The sequence below is a fragment of the Pelodiscus sinensis genome, chromosome 23 (assembly GCF_049634645.1).
Source record: "Pelodiscus sinensis isolate JC-2024 chromosome 23, ASM4963464v1, whole genome shotgun sequence".
Taxonomy (NCBI): Eukaryota; Metazoa; Chordata; order Testudines; family Trionychidae; genus Pelodiscus; species Pelodiscus sinensis.
In genome coordinates, this window is record NC_134733.1 from 16305792 (window position 1) to 16318011 (window position 12220).

The 12220-nt window shown below is 48.4% G+C and overlaps 1 protein-coding gene across 5 annotated transcripts in view; it reads left to right on the forward strand.

The window, feature by feature from the left end:
• Positions 1-12220, forward strand: part of SCNN1D (sodium channel epithelial 1 subunit delta) — a 43499-nt gene that overhangs the window by 24277 nt on the left and 7002 nt on the right. For all 5 annotated transcript variants that reach the window (XM_075906270.1, XM_075906272.1, XM_075906269.1 and 2 more), the window contains 7 exons: positions 815-1008; positions 5539-5642; positions 5870-6033; positions 7150-7248; positions 8146-8263; positions 10139-10217; positions 11725-11782. In XM_075906270.1, the coding sequence (XP_075762385.1) occupies positions 815-1008; positions 5539-5642; positions 5870-6033; positions 7150-7248; positions 8146-8263; positions 10139-10217; positions 11725-11782 (816 nt within the window). The remainder of the gene's footprint in view (positions 1-814; positions 1009-5538; positions 5643-5869; positions 6034-7149; positions 7249-8145; positions 8264-10138; positions 10218-11724; positions 11783-12220) is intronic.

The window sequence follows — 12220 nt, forward strand, 5'->3', positions numbered from 1 at the left end:
CATCAAGGCGTTCCTCAGCAATGACCAATACACCACTTTTATTTTGCAGCCTTTCATAGTCCATGTTTTTGCAAGATCCTTCCAGCAATCCCAGAAATGAGAAAACACACAACTGCCCATCTGTGTGTGTACAGGGAAAGAGGGAGATACTGGGTGTATTAAAATATAATAGCCGGGCAGTTAGCTCTGGCAGTTGGATATGATACATGCGACACATGGACATAATAGATTTGTGACCTTGGAAAAGTCAGTTAGTCGCTCTGTGCCTCAGTTTCCTCATCTGTGACATGGGGATGGTAGACATGGAATTCAAAACCAATGAGGAAATGACGTTGACAAGATGCAAGATGCCCGAACAGTTTCATTTTGACTTATTGGTTACCAGAGGGCCATAGCTTGAGGTCCTTGGTCAGGCTGATACTTGCGGCCAACAATGGGTGTTCCCCTAGCTAAGGACTTGATAGGAAGTGAGAGCGCTTTGGGGTGTGGCCCACGACTCATGAGCTGTAAAGTGCTTCCGGTCACCTTCCAAGGTCACTGCAAACTATGCTTCTCTTCCTTCTCCTGTCCAAGGAGTGACTCCAGTGAGAGTCCGGGGGACACGTCTAACGTGGTCTTGTGTGGCTTAGCTGCATTCTCATTCACCACACATTGGACTGCCCCCACAGCTCCCCTACTGCCAGGACAGAAATTCCCCTCAGACCTCACCTCTGCTGCTCTTAACACCGTCTTGCTGCTTACGATGTTCTGAAGCTGGAGTCCTTGGGGTGCTTCTTGGGCTTTGATTCCCTCTCTCCTTTTCTTTTCTCCCCAGTGCAATGCAACGGGCGGGAATTGTTTCTACAAGGCCTACTCATCTGGGGTAGATACCGTGAAAGAGTGGTACAGGTTTCACTATATGAATATCATGTCCCAGCTACCCGTTATAATCAACGTTTCTGCTCAAGGAGAGGAGATAGAAAACTTGGTCTACTCTTGCCGGTATGATGGGGAGCCCTGCAGAGACAGGTAAATCCCTGCTAAGGGGGTAATCATGGGTTAGCCGAGTACAAAGGGATCCATCCGCATCCACCTTAGAATTGTGCCAGAGCCTGAAAGGAGAAAGCTGAGCTAAAGAAGTTCCGTGCCGCTCACAATGAGCTTAACCATGAGAGCCTTTATTAGACTAAAGGGGACCATTCCTTCTCATCCCACCCATTCCTCCCCAGCCACGCCTCTCCCACAAAAAGCCATATCTGCTTGTTCTCTCTGAAGTCGGCTTACTGCCTTGCTGAAATTTCTGCCTGGCACACCCGTATACTTTGCAGTTAATTACAGGAATCAGTTGCTTTGATGCATGTGTGGGAGAAAGGACATGGAGGTTGATTTGACCAGAGAAGTTTCCCATAATTATAGTAAAGGGAATAAACGTTTCTCAGTACAAGGTAGAAGATAATTTGTCTAGTGGGTGCAGCAGTGGGCTGGTCTCATGGTTTCAGTGGTCTAGTAGCTAGAGTGCAAGGTTGGAAGCCAGTTCTTGGGCTCTGTTCCCAACTCATCCACCACCTTGCGATGTGATCTTTGGGCAGATCGCTTCATTTCTCTGTCCAAATTGAGCTACCATTCCACACCTGGCTTGTAGCAGGATTGTGAGCAGTGGTCCCTTTTAATTTTTCCATCCATGTGTGGAATAAATTTTGTTATGTGCACCCTGGCATGTGTGGATGTGCACCCCCAGTAGAAATACATGTTGCCAGCTGTGGGCATTCTGCTAGTCAGCTGAGCAGCATTTGAGTCTCCCCTGGGTGGCCACCTCAGCTCACAGCTTAGAGGGAACACTGGTTGTAAGGCTAGGGGAGTGAATGGATAGTGTGTGCTTCAAGATTCTTGGCGAAAGGATGCTTGTCAGCAGCAGGACTTGTCTCCCTGTGCCTATTAATGCAGAAATCTTTGGGACAGACCTTCAGCTGGGGCATACTGTTACAGCTTGACTTCAATGGCACTACAACAATTTATCTGTTGATCTGTTGATCTGACCCTCTCAATGCTAAGATTGTCCAGAGTTGGCTTTATGGATAATCCATAACAAGACAAATATACACCTCAGCTTGAGCTTTCTCCCAAGTTGGGCAGAACTCTCTCTGTCCCAGTTCATAGTTTTTTTTCCACCCCAGGAAAGGCACCCAACTCCCTTGATCGACCCAGCAGGAGCAAGTGGAATTCCACTGTATCTTTATGCATGGCTAAGGGATGGGCTATCTCAGCAGAAGATCCCTGTGCAAGGGTCTCAGGTTTGCCCCCCTGCAGGAAGAACTGCCACATATTGTTACTGCTGTTATTAAATATTGGAAATTCACCTCTATGATCAGGAACTGCATTGTGTGCAAGCATGGGGGACTCTGCTTTATGGATACGCTCCCTCCCCTGCATCCCTTTGAACAGACCAGTTCTCAGATGACTAGTTACCTGTATTGCAGTGGCTAAACAAAGTAAGAGGGCAAGAGGGACAAGATAAAAGGATCGTATTGGTGTTGAATGCAGCAACTGTGGGTTTTCTCCTTTTGTTAGTGTTTGAAGGGGCCCTCCATAATGGTTTATCGTGGCCTGTAGTAAAATAAACATAGACAGAAGAATTTATATGGCCTCCTACCATGCAGCTAGGGGATAACAGAGCTGATCTCAAAAGGAAAATGGATGTCCAAAACAACAGCGAAAGGCTGCAGCTTCACAGCTTTTTATTACCAGCTTTTCATTGCAGTTTACAAGTACCTAAAAGGATGTTACAAGAAGAAGGGAGAAAAGTTGTTCTCCTTGGCTTCTGATGATAAGACAATGATTTAGATGATGGCATAGAGAGTACAATTATTAAGTTTGCAGATGATACCAAGCTGGGAGGGGTTGCAAGTGCTTTGGAAGATAGGGTCATCATTCAAAATGATCTGGACAAACTAGAGGAATGGTCTGAGGTAAACAAGATTAAGTTTAATAAGTACAAATGCAAAGTGCTCCACTTAGGAAGGAACAATCAGCTTCACACATACAGAATGGGAAGTGATTGTCTCGGAAGGAGTACTGCTGAAAGCGATTTGGGGTCATAGTGGACAACAAGTTAAACATGAGTCAACAGGGTGACCCTTGCGAAAAAAGCCAACATGATTCTGGGATAGGAGTGTTGTGAGCAAGACACAAGAAGTCCTTCTTCCACTCTACTCTGCCCATTGGTGCTCTGTTGGCTTTGCTCTGGAGAGTCTTGCCCTCCAGAAGACGCTAGTTCTGCCACACCACCGTGCCAGCTCATGGATAAGTGGAGCTACACACCCAGGGCAGCCTCCTGTGACCGAATGCGATCAAATCGAGGAGGGCATTGGCTCCTGGAAAACCACCCACCGGCTCTACCCTGACACAGGGTTGCCTGAGCAGAGGCTTTCCACCCTTCTGGGCTGGGAACCTAGGTGTGTGAACCCTCCATCTTGTGTGGGCCGTGGGAGAATAGGTTTGCCTGCATTGCCTTCAGCATGCCTGATAGGCGGGGACCCGGGGTTTGTTTGTCTTTTGCTGGTTTTCTTCTCTTCCCTCTCCTTTGTCTGCAGTATGGGATGTGCTTCCCTTGTCCATTTTTTCCCTAAGCATGTTCTGCGAAGGCCGGGATGGGGAACCTCTTTTGGGTCAGGGGCCACCGACCCACAGAAAATTCAGTCGGGGGCCGCATATAAGTGAAAAGAAAAAAAATCCTCACTCGTGGCCCCTGACTGCGGAAAAAGACACTCCCCATAATCCCCTTGCACATCGGAGCTTGGGGGGCACAGCCTAGATTCTGTGTGCTCCAGCCTCACAGTGGGCAGTGGGATGGCTGGAGCACCAGCACGGGCTCCCCAATGCCAGAGGGGACCCTGAGTCTCGCAGGCCAGATCCAGGCAAGCCCGGAGCTACAGTTCTGAGGTTTCCCACCGCAGTGCTAAGTCATTCATGAGGGCACCTTAGTCGCTCTTGTGCTTTGCCTTTGCACACAGTTTACTTAGCCCAAGACATTTGAGTCTTCAGGAGACTACAGTCTTTTGACTCAGGACAGGGCTATTTGAGTGAACTGCAGTGGCATGTGATAGACAGGCGCTCAGACTGCAGGATACACTCTGACACCGAAGAAGCTATGCAGGGTTATCACCATGTTATCACCATGCCCTTTGTAGTTGATTGGGGTCTCTATAATTCAGTGTTGCTGCACTGGCTGTTCCCTGTGCCTAGCCAAGACTAGATTCCTGTATATGTTTTGTTCCAGTCGTGTCTTAATCGTGAAAAGCAGCCAGGAAATGTTTGCTTAAGTGCTGTTAGAGAAAGTCCTGTGTGCCCAATAAATCACTGGCAGTCAAGGGCTACATTCAGTCTTGAAGTTAATACGTTGACGTGAATTCGGTCTCCGGCAATGAGATAGATGAAATTAACAAAGACGATCCCCCTCGACCTTTTTGACGTATATGGAAAATATGTCTTAGAAAGTTACACTGGGTGAGAGTTGAGTCTGATTATCCTTGGTGTTCAAGGCATCGTGTGGGAGGCTGTCACCTGATATAGTATCAAAGCACAAGAGAAAAGAAGGGGGGAAGTTCGAGAAGCCAAAACCTTTGCTTTAAATTTGAATCTTTGCCTGCACCCTGGACCTTGAAGACAGCGAGCCTCATGCTGCAGTGGGCAAACTGTAGCCCATCGGGGTTCAAAGTGTGGCCTGTAAGACATTTTAGTTACTGTTGCTCACATGCAGGGTTGCCAGATTCTGCTGGTTTTCGTCCGCATCGTTTTTTCCTACCGGTCTTACTAAAGTGACACATACGTAAAGTCAGCGCCCGTGAAGGGAGGTGCATGCTGATTGCACACAGCATTGACTGTGAGAACTGTGCGCTCCCACCACATCCAATCAAAGCACTGCTGTGGTTCAGTGGGCACACTGCACAAATTTTATGTACGCAAGCGCAGTGAGCAAACCTACCCTATCCTAGGAGACCGTCTTGGTTACAACAATCTTGCGGCCCACTGAGATGAAGGACGGCTACTCATACAGCCCACTCACTAGTCCCCATTGTTGGTCTAATGGAGCAGAGACTAGGAAGTCAAGACTCCAGGTTCCACTCCTGTCTTTACCACTCACATCCTATTCAGTTAATCCTTGCTTTTCCTGTCAGTATAATGGAGATAATACTTTCCCAGCTTTGTGAAGGCTTGGAGAGCCTCAGATGGCAAGCATTATATAAGTACAAGTATGTTTGATTAATTAGTAGTAGTATAAACAACTCCGAACTAGTTAAGTGTAAGATGGGGATTGGCATGCCCTTGTTACTTACGGCTATCTGTTGGCTAATTGCTAATTAGTTTGAGCAATTTTTTTATATGAAAGTAACATAGGAAGAACATGTTTAGAGAATGTCACTCCTAGATTGTCTCTTCATTCTATGTTTGTGTGCAATGGGCTCTCCAGCCTAGCAGGAGTTTCTAGGCACTGCCACATTACAATAATAATGGGGGGGCATTCAATCATAACTAATAATATTTGAACTCTTTTACTACCAGTGACTACATTCATTTCCACCACCCCGTTTATGGAAGCTGCTACACTTTCAACAAGGATGGGACAGACCTTTTCTGGAAAGCAACAAAACCCGGACTTTCCTATGGTATGTTATTCGGTGAGGGCTGGGGAAAGAAGACAAAGCAAATACCACTGCACAGCAAATGGACCCCCCTCATCTTTGTACACCCCGCTGTAACAATGCTCACTCTGTAGTACTATGCCGTCTAACGCCCACAGACCCATTGGAGTGCAAGGGATGACATTACTTCCAAGGACTTGCCCTACAGAGTTACAGTTTAAAAAGATACTTACCTTTCCTTGTGTCTCCAGGACTCTCCCTTATCCTGAAAGCAGAGCATAACGATCGCCTCCCCCTGCTGTCTACAGTGGCAGGCGTGCAAGTGATGATCCACAACCACAATCAGACACCGTTCCTCGAGCATGAGGGGTTTGACATCAGACCCGGGATTGTGACTAACATCGGAATCCGACAGGTGGGCAGGCCGTGCTCAGGGGCTCCATTTCCCCTCTGTGTGTTTTCCTTTTCGGATGCCATGTGGGTGGACCACGGGCCTGAGAGCCAGGGACGCCCGAGTTCTACGCTTAACTCTCCCATTAATTTTTGCAAGGTGCTGTGAGAATGTCGGATGGGAATAGTTAGGGAAGGGCAAAGTATTAGTATTGTAACAAACCCTTAACGCAGGGTGTGCAGCCATTTTACTTCCTTTGGCAGGTCACCCTGTAGGGAAGGTGGGTCCCCACTTGCTGACATCATAAATAGGAGCTGTATTAGAAATGCACGGCGCTGACACAAAACGAGCTCGATCGAATCTGGGGAATGGGCAGAAGATACCGTTTTTGACACCACCTCAGTCATGATTTCCTGTCAGTGCAGCAGGGACCACCTCTGCCTTCCCCGCTGTGACTCAAACCAAGATCCTGAGCCTTCTGCCACTGGTAACCTAAGGCAACACGACAAGGCCCATGGCCCAACAGCAGAAAGGAATCCTTGTCAGTAGGCTAGTCCTTCCCTTCACCTTAAAGGGCAATCTTGTCTTGTCCACAGCTCCGGTCTAATATCCTCCCTCTCCTCGTCTTCCTCCCCGCTCATGATCTCTGCTCCACCCAGTCCTCTCTCCCTTTGTCTTTTGCTCTTAGCTTGACACCTGCACTTGGAACATCACTCTGCCGTCCTCCTTCAGGCCCACTCCACTCTGGTCTATTGATCAGCGATCCCTCCACACCGAGGTAGTCACTGGGCACCCGGTAGCCCAAATCCAGACCATGAGATGCTTTCGAAGGGACCACGACATCTTTTTATTTCCTTCTTTATGTTTTATTATTTAATTTTTGTATTTCTGTGGAGTCCGGATGTTGACCAAGAAATTTAGACCTTGATAGAAAAAATCATTGATTACCCCCGCTCCGTGCCTTTCTTTGCCAGAACACTTGCCTTTCTTTCTGTCTTGCGTGTGTTAGGTTTGAAGCTTTTCAGAGAAGGGACCGGGTGTTGTTCCACATTGGATAGAGTGGCTGCTGCACTTACAGCTCCGTACTAATTTACTTACGTATGCTCCATATTTGTACATGCCTCTATTCTGTATCCGCAGGATGAGGTGCATCGATTGGGTGGGAATTATGGAAAATGCACAACGGATGGAGAAGACGTGGATGTTAAACTCCTGTACAACAGTTCCTACACGCTGCAGGTACTGGCAGAACAGACGGCTGGACTCGTTCAAGCCCAAATGACCCCCCACATGCTTGGTAAAGCAATGAGTTAGAACAGGGGTGGGGAACCTTTTTTGGGTCACTGACCCACAGAAAAATAGGTTGGGGGCCGCACACAAGTGAGAAGCAAAAACAAAACAAAAAAAACCCCAAACCCTCACTGATGTGGCCCCCGAATGAGAAGAAGAAAGACACTCCCCACATTCCCCATGCACCCCAGAGCCTAGGGGGACCCAGGCTAGCAGATTTTGTGTGCTGAAGCCCCACAGGAGACAGCAGGGGGGCTGGAGTGCCAGCATGGGCTCCCCAATGCTGAGGGGGAGGGATCCGCAACCTCTGAGGCTAGATCCAGGCAAGCGGGGCAGGGCAGCATCTGGTCCCTGGGCCTGAGGTTCCCCATTCCTGAGTTAGAGACAATCAGTGCAGTACTAGTACAGTGGCCACCTTTCCAAGAGTAGCATGCACCATGTGGGACAGGACAACTTATTTTATTGAGCGGTGACTCAGAACACCGGAGTTGTACTTCCTTGTAGCATGGCATGGGAAACAGGGTACTGAACTAGATGGATTTCAGCTCTTTTCCCACTGTGGCTATTCTTCTGCCCTTGAATGGTTATTCTATGTGATAAACCCCCATTCTTTGGAAGTCTGCCATATTTATTACATGCCTTTTAAATCTCTCAGTGATAGTTTGCAAGAGCCCACTCCAGGGGTGAATGCATTTGAAATCCTTTCGCCCCCATCTGTCCATGGTAATACCCAGTGTATTCTTGCAAGGCACAGACCTGCAACTCTTCTCCAGGAGCCCCTCGCTGTAAGAAGCAAAGTTTCAGACACAAAGAGCCTCAGACTGACCCAGTGTTCTGCTTTTTCAGGCTTGTTTGCATTCCTGCTTCCAGCACAAAATGGTTGAAATATGCGGCTGCGGATACTATTACTACCCACTGCCTCCCGGCGCCGAATACTGTAACTACAACAAGCATCCTGCCTGGGGTAATGGCACCAGGCATGCAATCGCAGACCTGGCCTGCTACCAATAGTTTTTGCGAGGAAAGGTTTTTCAATACAGGCCTTCTCAGATTACTGCTGGACTACCACGTCCTTGGACTGATACTGTCTAGAGCAGCTATTCTCAATGTCTTTGGCCTGCGGCCCACCCTGTTCAACACAGACCTTTCTGCAGACCACCAGCCAACCACTCATGAAGACACAATGGGTGCAAGACGGGGTGGAAAATATGCTGCTGCTCCCATTGGCCATGATTGTGGCCAATGGGAGCAGCAGGGAAATCCTCCAGGCAAATGGTTTCCTGAGCTGCCATTTCCCCAGCCAGGGGGAGTGGCAGTGCACAGAGCTGCTACCTTCCCCCACAAGCTGGATCCAGCCTGTGAGGCTCACCCCTTCCCCCCACAAGCAGGAAGCTGGTGCTGGCACTGCAACCTCAGGGGGGAGGGGCAGGAGCACCAGTACAGGCTCCCCTCTGCAGCGGGGAAGAGGGGTGAGACTTGAGCCCACAGTCCATCTGCAAGATGATTGTAGGACACTAGTGGGCCATGAACCAAACTCTGAGAACCACTGGTCTAGTGTCAGCTGGCAATAGGTAGCCCAATGAGCTAATTCACTGGCCTTTTGCCATAGGAAAATGTTGCTGCTTAAATTACAAAAGTGGTGGTGGTGGGGGGGGGAGGGGGGTAGAATTTACTTCTAGTCTGGGGCTTTACCTGACATTTGTCTTTCAAATGGTCCGGGGACGAGGGGGGTCTCCTTCCCAAAGAGACTTAAAAAGGGCCGGATCCTACAACCTGTTCTTGTGCAGAATCCTGGCAAGGCCCACGAGCCACTCCCATTGCACAAGGACAGCAGGCTATTGACATATCCCGATGCCATGTATTGCCAAAGCCAAACCCATGGCCAAGCTTTTTATTTAGCTTAGAGGTGGGCCATCTGTGGCCCGGGAGCTACATGCAACCCACTGGGGTTCTGTGTGTGGCCCACCAGACGTTTTGTTTACCGTTGCCCACACGCTGCTAGATTCCTCAGGTTTTTGTCTGCTTAGTTATTTTCCTACCCGTGTTACTAAAGAGACACATATGTGTAAAGGGATGCATGTGCTAATTACACACAACATTGACGGGGAGAGTCATGTGCTCTCTCTGCATCCAATCACATCGCTGCTGCAGTTCCATCAGCACCCCCCACAAATTCTAGGTAGGAAAGCGCAGTGAGCAAAGCTACCCTCCCACCGGAGGTCATCTAGATTGTGACAGTCTTGCAGCCATGGGGCCACTCCTGCAGCCCGCTCACTAGCCTAGGTTGCCCGTTGCTGATCTATGTGCATGAGCAGCTCAGAGCAATTGGGAATAAGTATGCATTGCTTTAAAAATGTTATTTTATAGCATTGGTGCTTTTGTTAAATCTGACTTTAAAATCAGCTGCTGCCTGAGGGTTTGCTCAGAGAAGAAGTTGCTTTTGGTGGAGAATTTGCCAAAGGTGATTTTCCCATAGCCATGGCAATGCAGCTCCCAGCACCCATGCAGCAGAACATGTCAAGGGGAAGTCAGGGTTGTATATGACAGTTTGGAAAATCGATCTCTTTCTCTTTTTTCTGGTTGATGTCTCTCCGAGGAACTCGTGCAGTGATTCTTCACATTAAAGTCTTAGCCCTCAGTGGAGAGAGACTCTAACACTCAGGCAAGAATTTATCCAAGCCATCTGCAGCTATTCCCAAGGGGTAGGACAAAGCAGAGCGCACTCCCTCTTTGCAGAGAGGATGCTCTATACCTGGGTGAACCAGACCATCCCAGAGTTGGGAGAGCACATTTCCGAGAGAGGCCGTCTGAATCTGTTCCTTCCCCTTTCCTCCTCCAGGTCACTGCTTCTACCAACTGTACAACAGGCTGGCGGATCACCACCTCAGCTGTTTCAGCAATTGTCCCAAGCCCTGCTGGTGAGTCACTGCTGCGTCCTGCCAAACTCACAGAAGAGGCAGGATGCGGCTTTGAGGCTGGTAGACACCTTGGCAGGTTGTGCTATCCCCAGAATCAGAGACTGTCAGCCGTGATCTGAGCAGTGTTCGCATCTGCACCTCCTCACGAGTTGTGGGCCCTCCGCTCTTAGGGTACGTCTAAACTACATGGCTCTGTCGACATAGATTAGTCAGGACGGCAAAGGGAAATGAAGCCGCGATTTAAATAATCGCGGCTTCATTTAAATCAAAATGGCCGCCACACTGTGCCAATCAGCTGATTGTTGGCTCAGCGCAGCAGTCTAGATGGGAATCTGCCAACCCTAGAGCCCATTGTCAACAGAGCCTTTTTGCCTAACGAAACGAGGCTCACAAGATCTGCCGACGAAGGGTTCTGAGGTCGGCAGATCCCCGTCTAGACTGCCGCGCTGAGCCGGCCATCAGCTGATCGGCACAGCGCGGCGGCCATTTTTATTTAAATGAAGCGGCAATTATCTAAATCGTGGCTTCATTTCCCTTTGCTGTCCTGACAAATCTACATGGCTCCGTCGACAGAGCCATGTAGTCTAGACACACCCTTACTGGCATCCGCTGGATCTGAGAGCATGCCTCACTAGGCAGGATCATAGAATCATAGGACTGAGAGAAACCTCGAGAGGTTATCAAGTCCAGTTCCCTGCCATCATGGCAGGACCAAGCATCATTTAGACCATCTCTGGCAGGTGTTTGATTAACCTGCTCTTATAAATCTCCAGTGATGGAGAGTCCACAACCTCCCTAGGCAATTTATTTCAGTGCTTAACCACCGTGACAGTTAGGAATTTTTTCCTAATGTCCAACCTAAACCTCCCTTGCTGCAATTTAAGCCCATTGCTTCTTGTCCTATCATCAGAGCCAAGGAGAACAATTTTTCTCCTTCCTCTTCAGGCTATATTACAGTAAGATTAGTTTCTGAGGACAGGACTTGGTTTCTGAGGACAGGACAAGGAGTAATGGGCTTAAAGTGCAGCAGGGGAGGTTTAGATTGGACATTAGGAAAAAATTCCTAACTCTCAGGGTGGTCAAATATTGGAATAAATTGCCAAGGGAGGTGGTGGAATCTCCCTCTCTGGAGATATTTAAGAACAGGTTAGATAGACATCTGTCAGGGATGGTGTAGACGGAGCTTGGTCCTGCCTTGAGGGCGGGGGGCTGGACTCGATGACCTCTCGAGGTCCCTTCCAGTCCTATTATTCTATGATTCTAAGATACATCAGCCTAGCATTTTGTTTGCTAAAAGGCCCCGACAAACACTTTGACAAGCCTGAAGAGGTGCTGCCAGGAAATTCCTTGCATTATGGTGTATTTAGCAAACGCATGCTCATGTTCTGGGAGTGTCAAGTGCAAGCCACCAAAAGTGCATGTGGTGAAAGAGTTAAAGCTGCTAAAGCGGTGCTTGCACTCCTTCACATTTATAGCACAGTGACTGATTTTCCTTGTGCCTTCCCAGGGAGTCATGGTACAAGTTGTCTGCCGGGACCGCCAAATGGCCATCAACAAAGTCTCAGGTAGAGTACAGAGTGAATATTGATACACAGTGTTTAGAAATGTTTTCCATGGGTAGCAGACCTGTCTAGGTGGTTGGAATCAAGGATATAAGTGGATTGTGGAGACCCACGCGTAAGGACACGGGAGATATTGAGAAGTCTGGTGAAAAGGCAAGATAGAAAGTCTGGATTCAAATAAACCAAAATGGCTAATGTGTTTGGGTAGATTGTTTTCAGTTAAGGAACTCTGCTGTGGCTCCAGAGGTCTAGATCCAATTCTAATCCCGCAGCAGACTCCTGGTGTGATCTAGGACACAGCACTAATTTGCTCTGCACCTCAGTTCCCTAGAAAATGGAGTTAATGAAAGTCTACCTCATCGGGGTATTGTGACGGTCAAATCATTAGTGTGTGTGAGAGGCTCAGGTTTCAGAATAGTAGCCATTTGAGAATATACATGG